General features: G+C 43.0%; 1 protein-coding gene and 1 long non-coding RNA gene across 6 annotated transcripts in view; both read left to right on the top strand.

Annotated features, from left to right (window-relative positions):
- Nucleotides 1-48: 48 nt before the first annotated feature.
- Nucleotides 49-16,951, top strand: LOC309680249. Its single transcript, XR_014269914.1, has 6 exons — nucleotides 49-227; nucleotides 9,930-10,024; nucleotides 10,568-10,625; nucleotides 13,553-13,622; nucleotides 15,908-15,984; nucleotides 16,580-16,951. It is a non-coding gene; the product is annotated as an uncharacterized lncRNA (long non-coding RNA).
- A 2,368-nt stretch (nucleotides 16,952-19,319) lies between these two features.
- Nucleotides 19,320-27,866, top strand: part of APLP2 (amyloid beta precursor like protein 2) — a 48,370-nt gene continuing 39,823 nt past the window's right edge. For all 5 annotated transcript variants that reach the window (XM_082493857.1, XM_082493856.1, XM_082493855.1 and 2 more), the window contains exon 1: nucleotides 19,320-19,417. In XM_082493857.1, coding sequence (XP_082349983.1) covers nucleotides 19,337-19,417 — 81 coding nt within the window. In that variant the 5' untranslated portion in view covers nucleotides 19,320-19,336. The remainder of the gene's footprint in view (nucleotides 19,418-27,866) is intronic.

The following is a 27,866-nucleotide window of genomic DNA, read 5'->3' as shown; positions in this document are numbered from 1 at the left end:
CACTGCTCCCCAGTGTGAGGAACACCCCCCCCTCGCAACCCCCGAGAAAGAGCGAGGCACCGCCAGCCCCCCGCCCCCGCCGTGAGGGCTCCCAACGGTCAGTCAGCCCCAACCACTCCGGCCCTGGGCGGGGGAGGACAACGGGGGCTGTCGGCGAGAGGCCGAGGAAAAAGGCCGGCCGGGCAAGCCGAGAGGAGGGAAGCCGATCTAACCACGAACGACCCAAAGTAATAAGGGGGGGGAGGGGGGGTGTTGAGGCGTCCACAGTGCTGGGGGGGACGGCAAGATGGCTCCGACACCCACCCCCCCGCCACTGAGGTGCCGGGGTCCGGACTGTACCATCCAGGGAGGGGGGGAAACAGGGGTGGGGGCAGCCCCTTCTCCCTCTGTCCGGGGCGGGTGGGGGATCCCGGCTGGGGCGGGGAGGGGGGGGAGCGGACCGTACCTCTCCCGCGGGGGGGGAAGGGGAATAACTGCGCCCCGCTCCCCCCCCCCCCCACTCGCGGGAGCGAACGGTTTATCCCGTCCCCAGCGCTAAGGAGCCGCCAGCTCCGGGCGCCATCTTGGGTGCGACTAAAACAACATCTCCAAAACCCCCGGCGGGTCCCCGCGGCGTCCCCGGATCGGGATTCCCTCCCGGACCGTCCCATCGCGTTACCTGAGGGGGTCCTGTGCGGGTGCCGCGTCCCGGCCGCCGCCGCCGGCCCCGCTGCGGCCCCAAACCCCCCCACCTGTCCTCACCTCACAATGGTAGCTGCAGAGCGGAGGGGGGGGGGGGGGGGGGGGCGGGCGGCCGCCCGGGCCTCATTACCATAATCTGCCTGGCAACAGGCCGTCGGGCCGCACGCTGATTGGCTGAAACGCCTCCTCCCGGAGAAGATGGGGGAGAAAAGTCTTCGAGAAAAGACTCGGAGGCGGCCAGGTCAGGGGGCCGGGGAGCAGAGGGGGGGGGGGGGGGCATCCCCGGGGAGGGGAGGGGGGGGAAACCCCTGCCTGGGCCTTTACTCCCTCTCGATGGCCGCGACCAATCAGAGCGCCGCTCTTATCCCCGCTCCGCCTTGCCGCCAATCAGAGCGCGCCTCTTATGACGGCGCTCCGCCCCCCTGCTGGGGATAGAGGTGGGGGAGTGTGGGGGGGGGAACCGCGAGCAGCGCCCCCTGCCGGGAGGGCGGGGGGTGAGGGTGGGGCAGAGCGCCCCCTGCCGGCGGGGAGGAGCGGCGGGGCGGACCCCGAGTGGCGGGCAGTGATTTATGGGGGCAGCCGGTGTCACCGTCCCCGTCCCCGTGCCTTTAACAAGGGCAGGGAGGGCCAGGTCCGTCTCTCTCCCCGCTAAGAGAGGGAGGCCAGCCTGAAACCCCTGGGGAGGGGGCTCCCAGGCACCATACTCCACAGCCCCTCGCAGCATAATTCTCTGAGATTGTGTCAAAAATAGCATTTCACTGAAATTTCACTCATATACTTATAAATTAAAAGCTGAAGCAAGAGCTGTGAATATCTATCGAGGGTCATCCCGTGAGGAAATGCCCCCAAAAGGGCTCCTTCTGCCTAAAGGGACCCAGACTGGCGCTGGCATTTCTTTTTTTCTTTTCATGGTATATGTCTCTGAGTCCTAAATGTCAGCTCAGAGAAGGATAATAATTACTATTGTTCAGAAATTTAACTAATTGGTCATTCCAGTGGGGTTATCGTTGTACTTTTGTCACTGTTCTTCTTAAAGAGGTGTTTGTATTATGGTGGCATGGAAAAATACTGCTTTTCTTATTCCTTATTTGACATTAGCATATGCTCAGAAAGCTATTTGATCTAGTAGTTCAGTAGATATTTCTTAAATAAGACCATCTCTGTGTTTAGTACCTTTTAAGTTTCTTCCAAATGGCTTCACGAACTGCATGTACATAATAAACACTGTTCTGCTGAAGTGTGGGCAGCAATGAACGGATCTTGCAATGGGCTATTGCGGCCAATTGACCCAACACCCAGTAATAGAGGAAGGGTAAATTTTGGTTAAAGATGAATCACTGCTTTTACAAAAACTGGTTCTGCTCATTCTCTGTACTAGGAGAAAAGCGAGAGGGTCAGATCTTGGTGCAATTAAGCATACTTCTCCACTAGGTCTGTCTTTTTAAAGCCTTATAAATTAAGACGTGCAGGTGTATACTGAAATCATCCCCTCTTGTATTGACCTGTCTCTTCCATGAGCAATCAAGATAAAAAGAGATGCAAATTTTCTAACTTGTGCTTAGTAAATTAAACTTAAATTGTTAGGCAAGAAAGAAATTTAAAACTGAAGTGAGCAGAATGAGTTACCCAGTTCGGAGAAGCTCAGGGTTTTTCCCCTCCACAATACTTTTTTACTCCTCTGGCCAGTTCTCTTAATTTGCATGATGAAAGTTATAGACTCAATTTATTCCTCTAGCCGATAAAAACAGTTTCAATTCCATTTATACCATGCTGAAACGTTGTGATTACCAAATAGCAGAAAGAAATACATAAGACCAAACAAAACTGCTTTATTTCCTCTAAGTCTTAACAGCTATATGTATTACTTTTAAAAAATCAAAGTGTTTTCAGTGTTGTATTTTTATTTGGGATTTTCAAGAGTCTCCCTAACATTTTGGAAACTTACTAGCTCCGACACAAACATACTATTGTGCCATGTTTTCGTGCAGACATGTAATTCTACAGTTGGGCACAAATCGGCACAGGACCTCAGGGGTGTCCTTCACTGGTACATGGGTCTTATTCTGGAAGTTATTCTACAGGTTTTTTTCCCCTCTTGTCTTGAAAACACAGATTCAGTGCAAGTGTACAGTGGATGCAACAAGCTGCCAGATGCAGAACAAGCATGCTGGTCTGATTCATCATCTGCAGTATCTGGAATCTGATGTAATGCCTATTGTAGTTCCCACATTTAATGTGTTGTTTCTGATGCTCCAGCACAGGCTTTGTTTTTCCAATAGCCTCATGCTGTCAGAGAGAGGAGCCTTCACAGTAGGTTAAATTTATTTATTTCTAATTTTCATCGTTCAAATAAGCTACATAAAATAAATTTCCCCGTTCGCCTGTATTGTCTGGAACAGCGCTGTAACCATCAAATCCTTCTTTTCCCCTCTCATCTCCTGGGTCATCAGATCTGTATCTCCATCATCTCATGTGTATACTATTTCAGCACTCCTCTGCTGCACGTGTCCCATTTTGCCTGGTTTGTCTCTTCCCTGTGGCCACTACAAGGCTCATCTTTCCAGGCCACTCTGCCCCATCAAAACGTGCGTACCAACATCCTCCCTGCCAGTGCCATTTTCTCCCTCATTTCAGATTCCAGGTGGAAAATCATGCTGCAGCCCCACCCCATCTAATTTACTTGCAAGTATCTTTGACCTAACTCTTTCATTGGAACCTCCTCATCCATTCCCTTCACCTAGTAAAACCACTATCACAAGTCTTTGCCTTAAAAAACAAGCCTCCCACAGCTGGGGCACTTCTCCCTGAAGCTGCTCACCAATTCTCCATCTCCTTTCAGATCTCCTAGAAAGCTTTTTTTTTTTTCCTATACCTCTTAGTTTCTGGTTCTGTTGGGGTTATTTGATTTTTTTCTTCATGAATTATCCCATTTTGAGAATGATGTAGTTTCAAACATGACCAAGAAAAATGCTTAAGTGCTGTAAACCCATTTGAGTTATAGAAGCAGATGATGCCTCACTGGCCCTGTTGACCTCCCAGGCTACATCTGTGCATGATAAGTAGGTACTTGTGCCTAGATTTCCAAATTAAACTGTGCACAGAGTTGGGCTGTGCATAGTGGTACTAATCTAGCTTCCCTGTGCAAGTCAGTGTCTGGCTGTGATTTAAAACACCAATTGAGAAGATGGAAAAACTTCAGCTCTCTCCCTGTTTCTGTTAGAACCTGCTAAGTTATAATGGAACTGAAATGTAATTACTTTATATCCTGCACAGAGAATACAAAACAGGGTTGAAGGTAGTGATACGAGTTTACTGGTTGCAGAGCAAGCCACAATAAATTTAATTAAGGTAGCCTCATGTAAAACACATACAAATACAAAGTTATCCTATTTCCTCCCCCCCCCCAAAAAAAAAAAAACAACTAGGGTTTTGTTTTTTTTTTTAACCAAGCTGAATTATCCCCTTATACTGCAAGGAAAGGTTTGACTAAAAGAAGTTTGGGGGTTAGTGTGTTCTGATGACATCTACCTAATCATCTCAAAATTTTAAAAGTGGGTTTGCTTAAAGCTAAATGGAAAACCATACCATTAGAGAAAGTGTTTCATCACATACACTCAATATTGGCTACTCTTTTGTTTGCTCTGTACACGCCAAAATGGCATTGATCCTTCAATAAGTACAGGCAACAGGCACAGTAGTAAGTCAGGGAACAGTTCACGTAATCCCCCCCCCAATCTTTATTGTGCATTTGAGAAAAGCTGCATCAAGTCTTGGGAAAAGGGAGTCGTTCAGTTCACCATGAAAACATATTTAGGAAAGCCATGCTGTGGTATAGGGATGGGAAAAGTGAGTTCTGGCTGTGAAAATGCCTGCAGGGAAAATACTTTACCACTCATACACCAATATCCCCCCGACTCCATTAGAAAAGTATTTTTGAAGGCTGCTGCTTCTGATGGTGTCTTGAGATCTTTGTGTTTAGAGGAAGAAAAATCAACCAGAAGAGTTTTGCGTTTCACAACTTTTGATGTAAATTGCCTGTTTGCAGCCTTTTCCAGGGTGAGAAAAATATTTTTCAGTCTTCTTGTGCATAGCTGCTACTGGGGAGTCCCAGCCCCTAAGCAAGGCTGCCAGGTGGTCGTGGTACCAGCAAGTGCCCCAGCTCACAGGCTGTGGCCAGTACAGGATCACCGATGCAGCAGAGTTGTTGTTCGCATTGCGAGACTCCTTGATGATTGGAGCTTTTCCCAGAAATCTGTGCTTGACAGATGTAGTTCAACTTCAAATCCAGGTCAACTACTTCTTCATCTGGGATTACTGTTTATTTAGTACATGCATTTCTTCTCTGGGAAATATGTTCAGCCATGATTAGCCTTGCAAAACTAAGAGTACCCAACTTTGTGGGCTGATTTTTCTCTCAAGTTCGGTTTCAACCGCTACCCAGTTCTGGTTATGTAGAAGCATTGTCATTAGTAGGAAATAATTTGTGCCTCAACTGCAAAGTAAACAGAAGCTGGTTTGGTTTCCTTTCTGTTAAGCGAGCTGGGATGACTCAGAAGACTGTTAACAATTCTTTTTGATATTTCCAAGTTTGCTACAAAGCTGAATAAAGAATATTTTCCATTAAAACTAGTCCTGTATCTAGGCATTATAATGAAGTCTTTAAAAAGTCACCATAAAGATTTACAGGACTTTAAGTTTTCTTGAAAGTTTCCCTGTCTCCAGCTCTGGGAAAGGACTTGTTAATACACATGCTTTTGACAGTCATTTTTAAAAAAAGCAATGATTGTGATGATAGAGTCAGTCTTACCCAGCCTCTGTTGGAAAAGAAGGGATCTTGAGAGACACTCCTCCTGCTTCTGGATATGCCTAGTAGATGAAGAAGAGAGGCAACATGGAAAAGAGTTCAGTGATAAGTTATGGTAGATACTTAGACAGCAGCCACATTTAAAAAATTATCATATTTTATCATTTAATATATGTACCAACTCTCCATTCTGGTTTTCTGGGCTTCTTCTAGAATAGCAAAAACTAAATCCCCTAGCTGAGAAAACTCATTATTTTTCAATATTGGTAGAGACACTTACCCTTAAAATGGTCAGTCTTTCTCCTTCCCCAGAATTCAAAGTTAAGAACTCCGACCTTCTCATGAGTGTAAGAGTTGGCAGGGGGTTTCCAAGCCACTAAGTCCTCTCCATCACAAACACCACAGTATACATAACTTGAGCAGGCTTTCTCTTAGGAGAAACTGGGTATTTGTTCTTACAGCCTTGAATGAGGGACTGAAAACATCACTGAAAACAAGTTTTTTTTCAAAGGCCTCTTTCTACTTATTTGTTCTTGTGCCAACATTTTTATGCAGTTTAAATAGGGAATTTTTTCCCCTCAGTGTTTACTCCCCCGATATATTTATAGACAGCAGTCATAGCCTCTCCTGAAGTTTTATTTTGTTAGACTAAGCAAGCCACACTTCTTTCATCTGCTACTGTATAACACATTCCCCATTCCCCATCTGTCTTACCCCTCTACTGGAGTAGGGCAACAGAGCTTTTAAAAAAGAAGATTTCATTATACACAATGCATTTTCTAAAGCAGTTTTAGAAACCATTGTCCATTTTAAAGGTAAAAAACCTTCCCCTAGAAAGTTTTTAGCTCTTGCCCAAGAGTCTGATCTCTATGCTTGCAAAAGTACTCACCAGCTGCAGTCTCATCCTTCAGCACCCAAACAAGATGAGTAAGGCTTATCTAGAAATGCCCATCAGGGTCATTCAAGAATCCAGGTCATCAGGCAAGTTCAAGAGGATAAGGCAGGTCTAAGGTGCAGGAATTACATCTATGGGTCAGGATACAGTCTAGTGAGGACAATTGGGATTAGGCAAAACCCAGTAGTCACTTACCAAGTCCACAATGATAAGACAGATTCCAAATCAAGCTGAAAAAGCAAGGCTGGAGTTCCATCCCCAAATATAACCATCCTTAAGCTGAACCCCAGCACCCCTCTAGCACTACTCAAGCAAGGAATGTGGTCCCTGGGCTCAGCTTAAATAGAGCTCCCAGCCCCCATGGGTGGTGGCCCCAGGTGAAGCTGTTCAGGATCAGTAAGATTTATTAGTGGCCTCAGGTCCTTGGTAGGGTGTTGTATTGGTAGCTGGTTTTTGCAGGTAAAGCTGGTTCTTATACCACCTCTGATGTTCAGTGGAGTGTTTTTTTGTCGTGTCATGTTGTCCCCCCCAGTTTTGTTTTATTTTAGGGTGTGTTGTAAATGTAAGGTTTGTACTGTTACTGTATTTATTAAAACATTGTGGGTCTGATTAAAAAAAAAAAAAACAGTTTTGGAGGTTGATGCATGCTCTGCTTCTTTTCAGAGTCTTAACTGTGTTTTCAAGCTTTTTCTCAATCTTCTGTTATAACAATTATCAAGTTAGAGCTTCGAGAAGAAAAACGCTGCTGCAACTTTCTCACAGGGGTCTAGGATTTTGTGGTTGAGTGGAAGAAAAACAACATTTGCCGCATTAGCAGCGTTGTATTGCTATCAACACCTTTGGTATAGGAGACTGTGGTGGAATACCTGACCCTGCAGGGAGAGCAGGCACCTGCAGCAGCGTGGGGCTGTATTGATTTAGATGTCATTTTGGATTGCATTCAAAATATTTTTGCAGAGCAGTTCTTTGCAGTGGGCTGTGTCCTTCAAGAGGATAGTTGTCTCAGTAGAAGTGTTTACTCTAATGACTGATTAGTTTAAAGGAGGGGATGTTTTGAAACTGAATGGAGTTTGAAAAGTAAGTGTATTCCACCCATGCTATAGTTGGATACTGGAATGCCTTTGAAAACAAGCGTCTTAAGAGAACAGTGGGTATCGAATGGAGTAAACTTACAGTGAGTGCCAAGATTTGCCTGTGAGTTCAATGCTGCCTTGTCTCTAAAGCTGACCAAAAGAAAATGGTACTGCCTGAGACAGCCATTAAGATTGAAGCTACAGTCTCTGCTCTGGTGCAGGTGGCTACAAATGGGATAGTCTGTTGCCAGCCAGACTGGAAAAACACAAAAATTTGCTGCCCAGGGCAGGGAATTCTGGCACATCCTCCACTGTCCTTCAGACAAATGACACTGGAGGAAGGATGCAGATACTGTAGGCTATGAAGAAATAGCACGTCAATCTGCTTCCACAAAATCTTTTAGTGAGCAGAACATAACCCACTTATTTTGAGCCAGTCTTATGTTTTTTCCTTATTGTTTTTTTCTTGCAGGAAATTCTCCTCATTGTCAAAGCTCATGTGATGTTATTCAGGTGCACCCAAATGTTATGTATTCCAGGTGTGCTCAGGCACCTGGCCAGCTTGACCCGGAACAGAGGTGTTGTCTTCAAAGCAGTGGATTTATGTAGTTAGATGAGAGCATTCTTTCAAACACAGTTATGAGGGTACGTAGCATTTCTCTGTTATCACAGGATTGTTCAACTATTGCTTTGAACTCTTGTAACCTCAGCCTGCATACAGTGGAGAAATTCAGGATTTGCTCGCCTGAGCATGAGGCTGCAGTTCACAATAACATATTTGCTGCAGTTCCAGCTGAGAGGGCTTGTGAGTCCTGTGTCATGTTAGGTTTGCTCTGCCTTAATTTCGCAGGGCCTCTTCTGGAGATTTGTTTTGAGAGTTTTGCTGTCAGAGTAGAATTGGTATTTCCCAGTGCTCTAAAATCTGTTTGTTTGGGAAAACCGTCTTTAAAGCTAATACACTACAGTGGGAGTTCAGGTAGGATCTGGGCTGTATGTCTTATCAAAGGATCTTAGAATTTGACACCTGATATTCAAAATGCTCTGAAATTTGTTTCCTAGTGAATTTGCCTGAATAATAGAGGACCCCAGTAACAGCAAGGGCATTTCTTAAAGCTAATTTGTAGTCATTTTGATCAAGAGAGTTGCCAGCTGCAGGCCCATCCAATCAGTAGCCAATTTTCACACCGAAATGTCTTTTTTGCCACCATGGTCAGATTGCATTGAAAGCTATTATTTCCCTTGCTGAGGTGTTCAGGAAGGCAGACAGGAATACACCTAAGACACCAAGGTCATTTTATACTTCTCAGATCAGTCTGATAAGGCTGAATTCACATCCTTGGTGAACCAGTTCTGTTTCACCCAAGAATACCTTAAGAAGTTGAATGAGCCACTTCACATGCTTGCGGTCCTCCTCAAATGCAAAATGTTGTAGTGAAATGTCTCCTTCTGTGTTAATCTTTATAATGAATTCCAGAGCCTGGCTCCCTTTCTCTGCCCTTGCATCTCTAATTGCCTGCAGAACTTCTAGGAAATCTACTGCTGATACCCTTTTCAATTTTTTCCTTCCCAAGGTTTGCCCTGATGCAGTTTTATTTGGACCCGTTCACTTTCTCTTATAGTGGTTGCAGAAACTGTAGAAAAAAAAAAAATAAATTAAAGTACTATTTCATTTACATAGAGCAACTGCAACGCAGCATAAAACACACATTAAAGGTGTAATTAAGAGTAAAAGGCAATTCGGTATTCTTGTAACACCTGTTGGGGGTTTATCTCCTTTCATCGTCTTTCACCAGGTTTTCTTTAGCAGCTGACACATTGGTTGATAACATAAATACAAAATCTAAATGAATGAAAGAGCCCTCTACCATACAGAATGCAGGCTTCTCTCACGATGAAATACTCAATAGTGAATCACGCAATTGTTGAAAAGCTATTGGCAACCATTTGAGTCGAAGGCTGAAAAAGAAGACTTAACGTGTGTGGTATTTTTCCTTCCCTTACTTTAAAGAAACGTTTTGACATTGCGGGAACAGGTAACGAAGAGAACCACTTACATAGCCGCAAACTCATTTGATTCTTATTTTTCGTTGCTGTACTTCTTAGATGCTTTTTTGGTAAATTATTTCCTGCCCCGTGCCAGATGCTGTATTCATTCACAATGAAGTAATAGTCTGTTGTGAGTGATATCACAGTATTATACCACAGCCCTTGTTGTGACTTCTCAAATTTAACGTACTGAAATACGTTCTTTGTTGGTTGTTTGGGGACTTTTAGATCTAGGGTTTGATTGAAGTCAGTTTTTAACAGAAAAGAGAGAACAGAGCCCTGAGAACTTGGACTGTATGCAATTTGCAGAAAAACATGGAAACAAAAGAAGGGCAAAAGGAAAAGGTTGAATATTTGAGGTATTCTGTCTCTTCTTGTATAGACAGAGGAAAAACTTGAAATAAGACTGGTGTCGTTCATTGTTTTTCAGGTTTTTAGAAGGCGTAGGTATTTATGTGCTGACCCTGCCAAGGGATCTACCTGTGTGCCTGTGCTGAGCTACCGCAGGTGATGCTGGATCAGCAGGTAGGTGCTGGAACCCGGGCTGGGGTCTGCTCCTATTTCATACCACTGCATCTGCTCCGGCTCTGTGCCCACGTGCTAAAGCAAGCATATCCAAATAAAAAGAATTTCTAGTTCTTTGACAAGACCACAGGGTTAGGCCCTTCTAAACTTAGGCTAGAAAGTCTGCAGTTCCATTTTAGACATGTGATCTGTGGGTTTCATATCATGATGACACAGTTCCGTCCTTTACCGGTATAAGGTTTATTAAAACTGGTGTATGTGTTTATGCCAGTGTCTATGTGCATAGAAACGAATTCTTTTGAAGGGTTATGTAAAGGTATATTTTCCGGAAGACAGAACAAATACAAGGAATCCAGTTGAGTTACTTAAGGCCTGATCGTGCAAGGAGTAGAGCACCCTGAGTTTTAAATGCAGGTTAGAGCACTTTGCATCCCCCAGGTCCGTGTAAGCTTGTCAGGGTGTGTCTGTGTGTGCATATGTATGTGTTTAAGCATAAATTGATCTAAGGACATCATTATACATGCTTATTTTTCCCCCCCTTAGAAGCAGGCTGGTAATTCTGAAAAAGAAAGTGAGATGGAAAGCATTCCTTTTGAAATTGGTAAGTAAATACTGGTTTAAAATCTTTGCTAAGCAGACACTTTTTTGGATAGCTCTTTAGCCATTCCAGTCAACAAAGGAGTTGGCAAACAGGTCTGTCATCCAGCGGTATTTTCAGGAAGCATGGAAAAGGTCTCATTAGACTTTTTTAACAGAAAAGAGGGCGATATTTATAATACCTGATAGAATATTGATACACTTAAATGTGCTGATATATGATATTTTAAAAAATAGAAAACGTGGTCAAATTTTGCCCTCGTTGCAGTCCGCTGAGACTGCACCAGGTAATATGTTGAGGAAAAATTTAGCCAAAAGCAGTTTTGAGGGAAACTATTAAAATGCAGATAAATGAAAATGTCTGGCTGACCAGAAGAATCTGTATTCATGTGGCGAATGTTTCATTACTCATACTGCAATGCTTTCTGAAGTATATTTTTGTATCATCATTTCCCATTTTAAATTCAGCTCTTAAATCCCAAAAGGGAATTAACTACCAGCCATTTGCATTTTAAAGGGAAAACTCAAACCTCAATAGAGTGCTCTACTTAAGACTCCTTTTATATAACTTAGCCAATGAGCTACATCTCAGCAGAGACCTCAGGGAGTCAACCAAATGGCTGAGACAAGGCAGGAGAACCTAGACTTGGAAGAAGCCTTGTAATTTGCTTCATAAAATGCAGAATATGCTGGTGTCAGTGCAAAGCTCTCCTGCGAGCTGATGGTTTCATTATTGTGGGGCAAAATGCCTTTATGTTTGGGGGGTGAAAAGGACCTTCAAGCTTTGGCAAACCGGGGTGCTAGAGCAGAGACTATTCTCTTCCCATGTGTGAGGGAAAATCATAGTAAAAAACAGTTGTAAAATAAAAAGAGCAATTTCTAATTCATCGCTTTGCAAGACATGGGAAAAGACAATCGGAAAGTTACAGGAGCAGCGATATGGGTTTTGTTAAAACAAAGATCTCTTGGGGGCTGACTCATCTTCTGAGAAAATGTGATTCGGGAGAGGAATCGAGGGGGCTGTTCTCCCCCTCGGGCCATGGGTTTGCGGGTGGAAGTTGTAGGCGGTCCACTCCTTCCCTTGGAGACGTTGGGATTCATCTTCTACTCATGTCCCAGTTCGTCATCTGTGTCTTGCTGTATGACTTTATTCAACTGAAACAGACTTCAAATACACGTCTGTCTTTATTTCTGATCGCCAAGGGAACCTATATTCTAACTTCTTGCTGCCTTAGGAGTTTGAAAGCTGCAAAAGTACTGCTACTTCTCATTTTCTTGTGGCCCCTCAAAGAACGAGATTTCAAAGGTTACAAAAAAAGAACCAGTGCAGAATATGAAGCTACTGTCTTAAATGAGTTTGTAAATAAATAGTACTAGAGAGCAGCCTGTATTTGGGGCATTTAAATTAAAAGTTGTAGAGCGAGGTCTGCAAATATGAATTCCTGTGCCTGGGAATTCCAAAATCCCACTGATTTTCCCCCCCATCTCACAGTTGAAGACCAGGCTGCTAATCAGTACAAGACCCTTCAGCTCCTTCCCAAAGCGTGGTCTGATGGCAGGCACCGCAGGGCAGAGCTGCACGTCCCTGTGGCACCTGGTGTGCAACTCCCTTGGCTCCAGGGTGCGTATTTCAAGAAACTAAAATAAATATTCCTGTGTTGACATAAGAAGAATGACTGGGTGCTTGGGAGCCACCAGGCTTCTAATGATGATTGTAAAAGGAAATGTACCTTAACGTTTGTTTAAATAGAATGATGCAAACTGCAACCGTCTGCACTGATATCAAATTAAAGGAGGGTGTTTTGTTAGTGAAGTTATTTTGCTTTTCAGCGCACCAGAAAAATAAGCACTTAAAAGTATCATGCAACTGATGGAAAACAACAGTTCCCAGTAATAAAGCTTTGCAGTATCAGACATGACATGTCTCCTAGACATTATTTTAAAATTCCTTATTGTCTGTTCCTGTGTCATGAGTTACCTCCTAACACACCCTGTTGCTTGCAAACTGAGTAACCGCACAAACAAGCGATGGGGGGGAAATAAAAGGTGACTTCAGTGTGCCATGGAAGAGCTTGTTAGCACAGGTTATTCCACGGTGCCTGATGTAACAGGCGCTGAATCAGACCTGATTGTGGAGGGAGGGGTAGATTTTTTGTTGTTGAATTGCACTTATCTTCAAAGCTGCTGGAAATGATTCTACATTTATTCAGCAGGACAAGTCCTGAGGTTTTTATATTTGTTGTTCATTGCCATGCCATTTGTTAAGATGATTTGGCTTTTAATCCACCAATGAATACTGAATGAGAAATTCAATCGTGAATCAGATCTCTTCTTTTGCTTGCCAGTAGGAAAAGCCATTTTTATTTTCAATTTCATGTTTCTTTTACAGTACAGGACAAGAATATATTATGAGTGGAAAGAAGTTAAAATTGTTCCTCTCGAGCAACGCTCCTGTATCAATGCTTAATCCTTCTATTATGTGTGATATCATTAATCATTCTACTGTAATATTTGATGCACACGTTTGTGGGACAAATTCAGATCTAATATGAAAGCTGCAATAATACTGACTTATGTGGAACTGCAGCTAATTATAACATATTTGAATTTTCATCTTTCACGAAAGACCTCTATAAAATGAACAACCTTTCACACTGCTGAAATGAGACTGTCTGAGTGAGACCAGCAAGCAGATGAGAGGAAAGAAATGTTGTCCAAGGACAACAGGAGAAGTCTCAGCATCATAATGAGCCAATATCTGTGGGAAAATATGCTCAGTTGGTGGTGGATTTTTTGTTTAGTTGTGCTTTTTTTCTCCTCTTTAAGCTCTCATATGGCTTCTCTACCACAAACTGCATGTTTAAGTTGGAATGGTTTGGTGGCCTTGATCCTGCTATCTTCAGAGACTAAAGGACACTTGCTTCTTCACAGGTGGACTAGAAGAGATAAAGATGATGGGATGCCTTCACCATGTTGTAGGAAGATATTACGATGCAAGAGGGTGAGAGTTTACTAAATATTTTCTGCAATGCAGCGTCTCCTTCCTCTCCCCCCCTTCCAGTGTCTGACTATGCCTTTATTTGTTGACCTCTAGACCTTTTGAGTTTCCCGTGTCAGGTAAAGTGTTTGTTACAGCTCTTTGAAGAAGCATCAGGCATTATTCTGCCTTGAGATCCTGCCAGTGCCCAAAACCTCGCGTCCATCTGGAGAGAGAAAATGAGTAGCATAAATACACAGTTTGTACATTCTGAAAACTGATGGTTAGCTAAAGAGGTGGTTCAGCTCTCTTCTATTCTTGTATTTGGGATCCTGAATCTGAGTGTGGGCTCATTACTCTATTGAATTATGTATCAGAGGTAATTTTCTTTCCTGGACAGTGAATCCTAGAGATGTGCTAATCTATTCCAAAAAGGATTGCTTCTGCCTTTCAGACGCTGCTTTTGTTTAGGGCGGTCCTCCTCTTCAGACAGACAAATTGTCCAGTTAAATTCACTGTGATCATTGGGTTTGCCCTCCATCTAGAAAATGAGAGGAGATCATAGACTGAACATGTTTTCCAGATGCTAAGATGCATATGCAGAGTACTGAAGGAGCAGAGGCTTCCTTTAGTAGCCACGCTCTTGTTGTGCTAGCCTTAAGCATCCTTGATTGATGTATTTTTCATTTTCCAATGCATTGCCACCTTCTCTGCTGATGTGCTTTGGCAAAGCAGTAATATTTCTAAACCTAAAAGAAAGGGTTGTTTTGAAGTTTGTGGTTATGGGAGAGGGAATATTAATGTTGTGATTTTTACCTTAACAGTCTGTTACGTGCTGTAGGCAAGGATCATGCTGTTTGAGATTAACACAGCACAAACTGCTGTTTAAATCTCCCCCCAGAAAAATCTTGGAACACCTGCGTGAAAGCCAGATTAATGGCACTGTTTTGGGTAAAGAACAGAGCAGTAGAAAAAAGGCCATCGAGAGTTAAGAATTCGTTGATACAATAAAGGGTAGACTTTTCCTCTCTTCCCTGCCAAGCCCTTTTAAAGATGTCTTTGAGTAGAAACAGAAAAGCTTGTTGTCCACCACCATTTACTGTGTTACTTCCTTGTCACAGATTCCTGTGCTGGTTTTCCTCACACCTGCAATTACTCTGCTTATCCCTGGTTTTAAGGTAAAAATCCACTGGCAACACATCTCATTTATTCTCCATCCTTTCACTTTTCTAAACTTCACTGTATTCCCATAGAAATGACCTTTCCTTTTTTAAACTCCTGTCTGCCTTGTGTTATCTTTCAAGGCCTTAGAAGGTCTCTGCATCTTTTCTGTCACCCTCTTTCTACGGAACATCTTCATCCTCTGTGTGTACCTTGTATCTTAAGCCCAGTTTCTTCAGCAGTTTCCTTCCTCTCGTTGCTCCTGGGATTTCTACACCTTGTCTGCAGTGTGTTGTCCTTTTGAGTTACAGATGGAAGGCTGAGTTGCAGAACTGCAGGAACCCTAGGCTTCCACAAAGAGATTTTGCAGCCAAATATAGATGTCCAATTCCACAGCAGGTTGGCAACTTTCTGATGTTATTTATGGGGTTTGGAGAAGTATTACTTCCCAAAGGCATTTATACAGATGGATGTTGGCTCAAGTTTTAGTTGACTAATAAAAGTTTTGCATTGCTTTATGCCCCTCATACAGCCTATTTTAACAGATAGAGGTCTTGTCCTAGGCGCAGGATGGCTCGTGATGAGTTGTGGCAGTTAACTGTATCTCATTCGTGCAAGTTGGGTGATACGTTTTTTCGAGAAGCGCTGTTTAGCATGTCTTATATCGCTGAGTTGTGCCTGAATAAGTTCTCTTTACTCAATCCCACCACGTACTGTAGTAATTTTCTAAATTCAATTCCAAAAACCAAGGCTGACTCAGCTCTACCTCTGCAACATCTGACTTCTACATATCTGTCGCGTAGTGCTCATACAAATGATATGATCCACCATTTAAATCTTCAATTAACTTTTTTAATTAAAAGAGCTGCATAACATCACCATTCACAGGCTAGATCAATTTTATGCTTTAATTTGTGGAGTTTAAGAGAATAGTGAGAATATTCAAAGACTTTTACTTCTGTGAACACATTCTCCAGGTACTGGCAGGATCTCGGCACATCAGTTTGCTAAAGTGGCTATTCCCAGTGACTTTAACGGTACCAGACACATTCCTCACAGACTGCTGTTCACCCTTTTTATCAAGAGTTTAACCTTGCCTTTCAGGGCACATTTTCATGATCATAAATATGCTCTTTTTGTTTCCACAGTTGTGGCCTTGCAAGTGATAATGGGCAGAGATGTTCACTTGAAACATTTCTTGCAGAATAAACAGGAGCAGCCAAAGGTGAGGATGAGCTTCTCGGGGCTTCATTAGCACACGTGTGCTGGGCAAAGGGCACTAAAAGCCGAGGAACCGAGCATATAAAATGGGATTCTTGGAAGGAAACGAAAGCTGCCACCTCCCTAACAGGGTTAACAACAGGAAAGGTGTTCTCGAGAATGCTGCAGCCTTGCAGCGTTCATTCAAACTGGTACTGTTGTCACAGGCAGCAGATAACTACCAGGTCTCACCTGGAATGTATCTACACGTTGAATTCACCCTGACCATTGTGGGTGTCAGCATACCTGCAGTAGTGTCCTATGTTGATTAGTACTCACCTGAAAGCAACTGTCTCCAAGGCCTTTCCCACCTTAAAGCATTTTTTTCAACTGCTAGAGTCACATTTGTGTTTTGCTGGAGACTGTCTCAACCCCCCTTCCTCCCATCAGCCATGTGAATTCAGTTGCACTCAGAGCTCTTGATGAGCACCAAGGAAAGAACAAGATCTGGTGGATTAGAACTTTTTTTTTCTGGGGACTTTTTCCTGGGAAGGACTGATCTCTCTATGAAGGGGAAGCTGTTATTCTTCAAACTTTAATTTGTTGCTTGTTTTTTTTAGGTAGCGAACTGGTCTTGCTTTTGAAGAGGAATGTGTTGCGTTGCAGCCTCACGGCAGGACTTTGGTTCTTGCATGCTGGTGTGTCTACAGTGTAGTACTAGGAACAGGCTGTGTTACTGGAGGTGAGAAAGAAGCTGAAGTCGTACCTCATGCTTATCTGTGAGATTTCCCCAAAAGTCACTGGATTGAAACCGCTTTTCAGAAAAACGAGGATAACACTGTTGTAATCAAGACTGTTTCAGTAAAAATACTCCAAAGTGAATCAAGTATCTGTTGGCTATGTCATGCCAGGGCATGGGGATGCTGCTTTCTTTTAACAGCCAATATCCTACCATAAATTATTTTATCTGAATAGGTTGAGGCAGTGGACTAGGTGTATTCTGGTTGTAGTGTTGCTCTGACCTCTGATGCTGGTTCCACGTGACCATGGAAATTCAGACTCTTCACGAGGGCCCTTGTATTTTGCATGCTTCTGTCCTTAAACATGTGTGACTTGATTTCAAGAGGTGCTCCGTGATGTGCAACCAATTACTTCTGCTTCTGCTATGCCTCAAAAATCAAGTTGTTACCCAAATTAACAAGCCTGTTGTTGTTGTAGTAGCGTTTTTGCCATCCTCTAAATGCATTAGCTCCCAGAAGGGTTGTGAACATTAATTCTCACCAAACACTATGTAAATATTAAGCATTAAAAGTATATTAATTTATACAGCACTTCAAATGCTGTATAAATTCAACCTCGAATGAAAGGCCCTATCCAAAGATTTATAAAGAGCTTGTATTTTTTGGCCTGGGGAGAAAGAAAAATACCTCCTTTTTTTAGGAAAAGGGAAAAGCTTAATTCAGAAAGTCCTGCTATTTAGTCATGTATTCATATTACACAATAAAATACTTGCATTAAAATGTATCCATTTTTAAAAAGCACTTGTTAACTCCATTTTCCACCTGCATTTGGCCAAGTTGAAAAAGAAAATTATATATGCCAGAGAACTGCAGTAAAAGAGATTTAAGGGTTTTCAAATACTATAAAAAAAAAAGACTATAATAAGTGACTAGTGGACCAGTCAGCTGTTTTAATTAAAACTGGGCTGCTTATTGATCTATTGTACAGATTTACCCCCATCTGCAACATTTCAGCAACCAATATTCCCTTCAACCATTTCAGAAAATAGCACTCGTAAGAGACACTAAAGAACATGGAAGTTGAGAATGGAAATGGTTTATATCTGTGCGCCATTTTGTACAAAGGTTTTTGTTTTTTGTTTTTTTTTTTCCCCTGCCCATGTTCAGCACCTGATGTATTTTCATACAAAAATGAAAGCGAATATATAGAATGTATAGGATACTACTTTTCTGACATAATTCTAATGGGTTTACTGATTGTTATGGCTTTAAAAAAAACAACAGAAGTCTAAATTTTATTGGTTTAGATTGTATTTTTAAAGGTGTCATCTAAAAATGTTCTTGCCACTGAAACCAGCAGGAACTTTAGTGGTTACACCTTCAAGGCAGGCATTTGTCGTCCCTGAATTGACTGAAGTACGTTCTCGTCGTGAAAGCCAAAGAAAATACTAAAAAGGGACTAGTAAATGTTTTGCACTGCTATGGGAAGGCTACTGTATCAGCAGCTCTGCTTGATTTTATATTTTTTGTTTGTTTTAAACTTTTTTTTATAAGTAACATGGTGAATTTATAATAGCTTCAGTGCAAACTTGGCAGAATCGATTTTAAAGCCAGAAATGTTTTCTTAAATAGTGGCACCAGCTGTGGCAGAACATCTGCACTGAGTGAAACTGGCAGCATGGCTGTCTCATGCCAAACCGGATAAGGTGGGGATGTATCATGGGGATAAAAAAAAAAATTAAAAAAAAATTGATTAATTGAAGTTTACCGACAGCTTTGCTGTCTTTACGCAGGTTGGCAGCACGTGCATGTGTGCTGTCTTCTCTTCCAGGCAGTGGAAGTCCTCAGTGTTGGTGGTGGGATGGAGCAGCCTATGATTATTCTTCAGTAGCTGTATTTTAAGATTAAAAAGAAATAAGAGAAAGCACAACTGTGTTGGTTTTTATTGGAAAGCAAGAAGGGCTTGGAACTTGCTAGTAGCACCATGGGTCTGGGGGTTCAAGAAATCAAGCATAGATGTGGAGCTGGTTTTCTTTTTAGAATGGGAAACTTTATTCTTTTCCTTTTAGTTAAGGTAAACTGCCTCATTCTCCTTGTTATTACCTCAGGAATCCCTTCCTCCTCAGAGTGGTGAAGGAGGGCTTTTAGTCCACAGACCCACACACAAGCCCACGGCCCTTTAGGCTCCTCGATGCGAGGACTTTCACGCGGGTGGTTAATTTATACAGCAGCCTAAAAATAAAAGAGGGGTGAAGAATCCCCCTGGGGTGTTTCCCCTCGAGGCCCAGGCGCCGCCTTAGCCCTCCTCTGTGGCCGCCATTTCCCGGAGGAGGGAGCCCCCCCCCCCCCGTGGGTGGGCCATCCTGCCCTGCGCCTCCTCCTATTGGCTGTTAGCGGGGAAGGAGGCGTGGCGCCCTCACCCAGCCATCCTTACTCACCCGGGGGCGGGGACGGCCTTCCCCGGCGACGCGACGATTGGCCGCCAGCCGGGGGCTGCGGGACGTCATTCCTCCTCCTCGCCGCGATAGGTCAGGGCAGCGGGGTGGGGCGGGGCCTGGCGAGGCGGCTCCCGACGCGCCGCCGAGGGGGGCGCTGAGGCCGCAGTAGCGTTTGGGCGGCGGCGGAGGCGGAACGATCATGGGCTCCGCGCTGCGCTTCCCTCTCCTGCTCCTCCTGGGGCTGGCCGGCCTCGCGGCTACGCTCGCCGGCTACATCGAGGTGGGTAGGAGGCCGGGCTGCAGCCGTTGCGGGGTGGGAGCGCGCGGGCGGCCGTTGGTCGGGGCGCGCGGGCGGCCGTTGGGGGCTCGGCGCCCGCTGCCCTTCTCAGGCGGCTGAGGCGGCGGGTGCGGCCCCGCTGCCGGCGGGCTCCCACGGGGGCACCGGGCATTGTTTAGCGGAAGGTGGGGGAGAGGCGGTGACTTTTTCGCCATTTTCAGGTGGCTCTTTGGTTGGTTTTTTTTTTTTTTTTTTTTAGCTTTTCTTCCCCCCCCCCTCCCCCGGGCTGCGTTATCGCCCGGGGTCAGCCCGCCCCTGGGCTGCTGGGGTGGGTGGGTGGGTGAGGGGGGGAGGAGGATGAAGGTAAGCGGCGTGTTGGAGGTGTCTGGGCTCGCATGGAAAGACCTGGAGGTTGAGCAGCTTCTGTAAGACCTTCTAGGGGTAAGCGGTGATGGGCTGGTGTTTTCCCCCTGTTTTCGGGAAAACACTCCGACCAGAACCCGCAGGTCTCTCACCTGGCATGGTTTAGCAGCTTCGTTCCACTGGGATGTTTGGGGTTTTGGGTTGTTTTTCGGTTTCGTTGGGTTTTTTGGGTTGGTTTGTTTTTTGTTGGGGTATTTTTTTGAGAAGTGACCTCTGCATTCTTGGCACGGTAGCAAGAGCTGTGAGCTTCAGATTGGTCTAGAAGCTTAGAAGAGTATTAGAGGGCAATTTCGTAGAGGAGAGCCTCGGTTAAACGAATCCATTTGGTTGGTATCTGCTTGATAGATCCCGAATTAATCCTCAGGTTTGAACTGTTACCTTATCTTTTGGAGGAGATGCTTCAGCCAAGTGTAAAGGGTGTGCATTTAATATGGAAATGGCTTAGATGCCGCAGTTCATATATATACATGTACATGTGTACATATAAGAATATATATTACATTTGTATCTCAGTATGTGAAAGTAATTGGAGGGGAACATTCTAACTTTATCCCTAAAAATAAGCACCTTGTGTAATCTGGTTATCCAAACGACAAGATGGCTAGGGAAAAAATCTTGTCGATTTAAAAACTTTATATTATAACCTGTGTGTTAGAGTGAAACAGCAAAACAAAGAGCAAAGTATATGCTGAGCTTCAAACATGGCACATAAGTAGAGTTTAATAATCTACGCCTGGGTGTTGTTTGGAAATGCGAAACAGCTACATCTGTCTTGTTTATGTCCTGGGATATATAGGGATGGATAAAGAACAAGCTTGTGGCTACCTGTGAATGACTTGATTTGGCAGTTTACAGTTAAATTTAACAAGCTTGGTTAAGCAGAACACCTACCTCAATGCGATGCAAAAATCTGAAGCTCTACGCTGGCGATAATTACTAACTGGCAATAAGCATGGTTCTTTTATATTTTTAATATGTGTTGTGTGAAATTAGCCTAGTCAGTGACTTTTGCTTACTCAGCTGCTCTTGAGGAATAGTATTCCACCTACTTTGTACCAGTCCTTCTGTTAAGTTTCTATAAATCAGTGGAACGCGGCCGTAATTGTCTTTGGAAGAACTTGTGCGGAGTTTATCTTGCAGGAGATATAACTTAGGACTTGGTGGGACTGCTCGAGGGAGCCTGAGTTGGCTAGATCAGGTTACTTGGCATTGCCTTGGTGGTAGGGGACTGTCCTGGCTGCTCTGCGGTGGCCGGGTTAAATCTGATCTCTTTCACCTGTTTGGAAACTCCTCTGGCGGTAGATCACTTCCTCTGCCATATCCAAGACAAATTCGGCTGCTATGCACATCCTTTCTGGAAGCTGTTGCTTACGGACATGTGTTACAAAATGCCAACTTGGAAAACAAACCTAGCTGTAATGTTATTCTGAACTTGTGTCCGTCTGAAGAAGCAGATCCCGGGATTCGCCAGTCACGGGGTTGACAAAGGGTTTGGCACAGAGAGGCGAGAGGCAGCGTCACACCTCAGCACCCCAGGAGGGGTTGGCAACCCCAGGGAATGGGGGTGTTGACCTCTTTGAAAAGGATTAAAACGAAACCTTTCCTGCCTCATTCTTTTTCAGAGGATCACGATTGGGTTGGTTTTACAGGCTGCGCAGTTGCTCCCAACCTGCAGCAGTACGACTGGGTACTGGTGTGGGGTTATGTTAGTGCAGCAGGCTGTCCTCGCTGCCTCCTCGATCTGTTCGGCCATTCCTGCAGCAGAATTTGCAGCCTCTGAAGGCATGCCAGCCACCTGAACCCGCTGCCCCAAAATGTCAACTGTGACATTTTAGTTCTTATTTTTCCTGTACCTCCTCTCTCAGTATGTGGGGGACCGCAGCTCTTGAGTCTTTATTGCTGCCTGATTTTCTCAAGAATAGTATCTCAATGCAGAGCTTAGGAAGCGAAATGGTTAGTGTTCTTGGGTTTTATGCTGTGATTGTTACTGGATGCTATCAGGTTATGTGATGAAAAATATGCAAGAGATTGATTTCCCCCCCCCCTCCAATAATAAAGATGACGTTTGAAAGTGTACTGGATTTTAGGAAAATGCGTAGCAATGTCTGCAATTATCAGTTTAGTTGGATTGGCACAGCCCCATTAGTTGGATTTTCTTTCGCTTGATTATCTTAGCTACCAGTCCCTGTCCCTAGAACACCCGGTAATCTTCTTATCAACTACAATTTGTTTTTCTTTCTTTCCTGCACAGAGGAAGGGGAGTGGCACTTTTTTTTTTTTTTTTAATTATTGGTATGTGAACCTTTGAATAGGGCGTTTCCTAGGGCTCCTCGGTGACAGTCAGTCTCCCTTTCAGATCTTCGGGTGTTGATGGCAGATAACCTTTGGCAATCTCTCTTCCAGATAAATTTGAATAGAAGAGCTTAGAGAAATCATCGATACCCAGCAATTAATGTTTTTCTTTGCATGGTAGTATGTATCCTAGGGTTGTGTCTTAATTCAGTGACTGCTGTGTTTTGCTTCTGAAGTTCCCGAGAACTTCAAATAGGACGCTGATGCCAACTGGAAAAAGAAAATAAATCTATTCTAATTTGATTTGTAGTCCAATGATAAACTACTTTTGCTGTGCCCTCAAGGCCTTTAAAGATGCAAAGTTTCTTTTTTACCACTTGACCTTTTTGTATAATCTAATTGGAGGTGATGCAGACTCGATACTGCTTTTTTTTAAATCACATTTGGTTTTAGTGGTCTTTTTCCAAAGCTATCTTGCATGCTTACGTCTGTTACCTGTCTGTTTCAAATTACCAGGACTTGGGGTGAGGAAAAACCAGGGGTGTTTTACAGCAGAATTGTGCCTTTCATGTTATTATTTTTGTATTGTATGCTTACATTCTCACCGACAAAAATATCAGTCTTGTGCCATTTCTGCAGACCTTAGGGACTTCTAATTGCCTGCTGCATTGAACAAAGAACTCCACCTAGGGGAAATTTCCACTTCGGTGTTGAAGTCCTGAGTAGAAACAGCTCAGTAAAATTCCAGTCTTGAGCATGTGGCCTTCAGTTTGCTTTCAGTTCCTAAAACTTCACTTTCCAGTAAGTGTTAGGAAATACACTTTCATATGAAAGTCATTATATGCAATTCCTCATCTAAACCTCAACAAAAGCTTCTCTGAAGCAGAGATGGGTATAAAGAAATAAAGCAAATCAGACGGACATCTGATATTGCAGAGAGGCTGTGGAATTTCTGCTGTGTTGTAGAATGCCACATGAAGGTAAGCTCTGCTCTTTGGAGAAGGCCTTCAGCTCTCCCTGCTTCACATGTGAAATATTTATGACCTTTCTTAAATGTTATTTAGGCATTAATGTCTCTACCAGGGATTAAATGATTTTTTTGTTAATGTTTGTTGCATTGCCTGAGAGTTATTCAAAACCTATTCTGTAGGTGGCTTTAGCTGGATGTGAGTTTTATTATTACATATTGCTCCTCCTTCAGTGCCTTATGGTGCGGGGAAGGATTAATGCACTGTGTTCTATACACCGCATAAGCTTCTCTCTAGATGTTGCTTGTAAAAATCCTGCCTTAGCTTTTTTCCTATGTATGTGTATTTTGGAGGCTTATGGACTCCATCTTCTAAACATAAGTTACTTTGACTGTAGCATCTACTTCTTTAAATGTACTTAAACCATCACCTTGTTTTTAAGTTTGAAATACACTATCCCCAGCTATCTCTTTCTTGTTAGAACAACAAAGCCTTTACCTCTGTTTCTACACTTGTCATTCCAGACTCTTCTTGTTAACTACTTAGGCTTTCTAAATTGACATTATCCTTCAGATGCTTGCTCTTATGCTACTTGTGTGCAGTAAAACTTGGTGTCATTGATTCGTAGTTCATGCAGTCAGCACCTCTGAAACATGCTGTTAATTTAAGATGATGCTCTCTCTTAGTTGGAATGCTTCAAATACTTGCAGTGGCCTAGAAACCATACTGGTAGGGCTTCTAATTCAGAACTGTACTTGAATTTGCAAGATTGCTCCTTTTTTTCTGCAGAAGCATTGTCTACACCCATGATGGGCCTTCCTCTACTAGTAGCGAGTTTGTCACAGGCAAATGGCATATCCTGTCATGGGTTTTACCTTGCTATCTACCTTAAATGAAGTCCTTAGGGCACTTTGACTATATTAATTTTGTAGTTTCTATTCCAGTATTTTAATTTTCAGCTTTTTGCTGCAGTAGGTGCCAGTAAGTCTCAGGTTTGTGGGGAGAGGGAGAGGAACTGGATCGACAGCGTTATGCAAAGTCTCAGAGTAACTCTTCCATATGTATATATAGAGTGCTTACTAGTGTGAATGATAACGCAGTAAGAAGGAAGATGTGAGCAGAGTAAATTGTCAGGTTTCTCTTTATCATGGATTGATCAAAATGGCATACTTATTTCTTTCCTCTGGTTCAGGAGAGCTGATGGCTCCTGCTGGATACAGTAGGTTAAAAGGAAACCTTGGCGTGTTACTACTGTTGTGTAAATAGGGCAGGTTGTACTTCAGGTTGGGTGCTATCGGGGAAAGAAACAAATGTACCTTCGCTCATGAGAGGCAGTGCACAAGGAAATGTGCGTTTCGGGAGAAATAGTTTGGCTGGGGGTTTTTTTGAGAGTGATTTCCTAACGTTAGATTTGCACTTCTTTTAATATATGAATTTCTGCAACTGTAAGCAGGGATATACTCCACATGTACATCTTGCATGTGAATAACGCTTTTTTTTTAAACTTATTCAGCACTAGATTTACTACCTTCAGCCCCATCTGCCTTCTCACTTGGAGTTAAATATATATTTCTGACTGTGCTGTCTCTAAACTGTGCTACTTCATGTGAGAACATAGAAAATTCACATACAAACGCAGACAGAAGTTAAATTCACCTTCTAGGATGATAAGTTCTAATGGTTGTTCCACAGTCTGACTGGGTTGATGTTTAAAATGCAATATTTCATCTTTATGTGTATTTGTAAAAGTTTTCCAGCTTGGGATGAATGGTCAAAATACTAATGTTCTGCAAATGGTGTTAAACTAATCTTTCTAGCAGCAAAACATATCCCACTTGGCTTTGTGTAAGCAGGTGTCCACCTGATCAGAAACGCATGCGGCTAAGCTGCTTACCAGCACTTCATTTTGAAGTATTACAGTGGATATTTTGTATATAGCTGGTGAGGAAAAGAATGCCTTCACTGTTTTTGAGAGATCGACCCGTATATGTATTAAATTTAGTTGTAATGTTTTGTTGTCCTGTTTCATGCTGTCAGCAGTGATCAGGTTCTTGTGCAAGATTATACATTGCAGACCTTCGTTTTGGTTTGTATCTCTAGCAACGTGCTAGTCACTTTTAACTAGTGTGCAGAGTCAAATGTTGCCGCTCTCTGTGGCATTTGATGTTTTATTTCACTTTCCATTTTCATTGGTGACTGTGGAAAGTCAAATCACACGTTGGTTCTCTGTGTTTCATAAGGGACAGGACTGATGGATGAAGAGTAGTCCAGAAAGTCTTTTGTTTTCTGCTCCAGGCAGGCCTGGTTCCTGAACATGTACGTAGGTATTTCTTCATCTTTTTGAGAGATCGAGACTTGATCTCTCCTGGCCAAACTGGTACAGTAGCCTGGGAGGGCGGCTGCTGCTGTTTTGGGGCTACCACAACATTGGTGTGCTGACTGCAAGGATAATGGCTTCACTTGAGGGTTGTTTTTTTTTCCCTGCAGATTTTTTTTTTTCTGAAGATGACTATGTTATGCCATGCAGTAACATCTTTTAGCAGTGGTTTGGAGCAAGTCTTAGCTCTCAAGCCTGCTAAACAGTGTCTGGCTACAGAGTTTAATTTAATCTTCTTTGCGGGTTCCTTTCTGGGGAATTCCTCTCCTGAACCTTTGACAGTTTCACTGGTTATTTCAACTGTTCGGATTCCCCACAGAGGTGAGCGGTGCGGCAGGCTGATGGGGCTTAGACAAGCCCTTTGGTTGATGAAGCAGAGTCTGAAGTTGTTATTCCATGCAGTACGTGAGCTTCAGAGAAGTTTATAGAGGAGACGAAATCAATAATTGTTTGGCTCAGATGGCTTTTCTGTGTTTTGAGACTAACTGAAAATCGTTATGAAATTATGACTTTGAGTTCAAGTTTTTCAAGTCACCAAATATGAAGGGCTTAAAAATTGCCAGCATAACTTAGATGCGGCCTGGGAGAAGAAGAAAAAAAAAAAAAAAGCACAGAAGATGGGAGTTGGCTCTCGTTTCCTGGTTGTCTCGGTAAAGCTTTGTGTGTCTTAGCTGCGGGGTAAGGCACTGAGTCATCTACAGTGTTAGGGTTCACCTCCACTATTGACAATGTGACCAAAACATGGTATCACGCAAAGGTGCGGCGTGGATGATAACTGTGCTTCAGTACTGGGATTCCAGGCTTTGGCTCAGTGACAGGGATGCATTTAAGTAATTTCATATCATAAGCTTCTTTCTAACAAAATTACAACAGTCAAATGTGTATTTTGATTCAGGTCAAGGACAGAGAGAGAGACAGACATATAGAAGCGCACAGAGATGGCTGGGCCCTGGTTCCTTACTGTAAGAGTAGCTTGATACTTAGTGTAGTTTCCATTTAAGAGTAGCTAATTATCATCTCCTTACTGACGTCTTCATGTTTAACTAAAAGTAGTGTTTAACCTTGAAAGTTCCCTCACTCATTTAGGTCTTTTCTCCTCCAACAAACATTTGCTGCTTAGGTTATATTTTCAAATCAGTATGTTCTGACGTGTTGGTCAGTGTGGTGTGGTTTTGGGGGAGGATTTATTTCATTTGTTTTTTTCTTTTTTTAAATCTTGCATTCAAGAGACTCATTATTCTGTTAACACTCTACTATAACAGACACTTGCATTTTCTCACACAACTGCTGCGCTTCCGTTCTTTAATCTGCCACCTCAAAGCACTAAAAAAGTGAGGAGACCTCAAAAATAGTCTTCTGATGTTGTTGTTGCAAAGATGAAACAGTGATTTGGTAAACTACTTGGTATTTTCCAGGAATTGCCCGATGCTGACTTCAGTACCGAGATGCTTAAATCAAAAGCCAAACATTTGCATTTTTAAGCTTTGGGCTTTTCTTTAAAGGCTCTTATGTTATTTTTAGCTCCAGCTCTCTGCCAAAAGCTTTGTCCCTTTTCTTTTGGATTTCGGGTTGATGAATCCCCCTAGTTATGATGTCATTGCGTAGTGTGAAGTGACAGCAACAAAAAGAAAAATCTTGTTGATACCATCTGTTACAATAAACATTATGCACTCATGTTAGATTTCAAGCGGATTTGGATTGCACGTTCACAACAGAAGCTGGTCTCTGCTTAGATGCATGGTTACCTCCAGCGCAAAGGTTTTAATCACTAAATTCTCTATATGGTTGTGAACTTGGCATGACAAGTTGCCAGGTCTAAGTAGTAGGGTTTTCTATCGGTATTAAATATTTTCCCATTCATATTGGGACTAGTAACTTGCCAAAAATGGTCCTAGAGGAATCTGCTCGAATTAGTATAATTCACTAATACCAAACACTAGTTGACTTCTTACGCTGGTAGTCTTACAATAATTGTGGCCTGAAATAGAGAGGGGCAGATTTGCTTTAATCTGCTAAGTATTCCTCTCAAAAGATTAAATGCAAAATGTTATTTCAAACCTGTGGTTTGAGTTCCCAGTGAGTATATCGGCATCTGAACGTGAGTCTTTCTCTGCATAATTTATCAAAGCTCTTGCTGAAGAAATTGAATTTGATGTCTGTTTCGTTTTACGCAGCAAGATCACATAGGCGTTTAGAAACCCTAAAGAATGAAACAGTGTCAGCATCCAAGCTAAGCACATTAGCCTGGGCAACGATCTTGGCCAAAGATTAATTCTCAAGTATAGGGTATGGCAGTGCCCGTGCATGTACTTAAAAGTTGCAGCCCGTCAGGAAAAAGGAAAACTGAGAAATTGTTGAGGGTGCACGTTATTGTGGAAACCAGTTATTACTC

This window comes from Vanellus vanellus (genome assembly GCF_965231255.1).
Source record: "Vanellus vanellus genome assembly, chromosome: 21".
Taxonomy (NCBI): domain Eukaryota; kingdom Metazoa; phylum Chordata; class Aves; order Charadriiformes; family Charadriidae; genus Vanellus; species Vanellus vanellus.
This window is presented reverse-complemented; position numbering and strand designations above follow the sequence as displayed.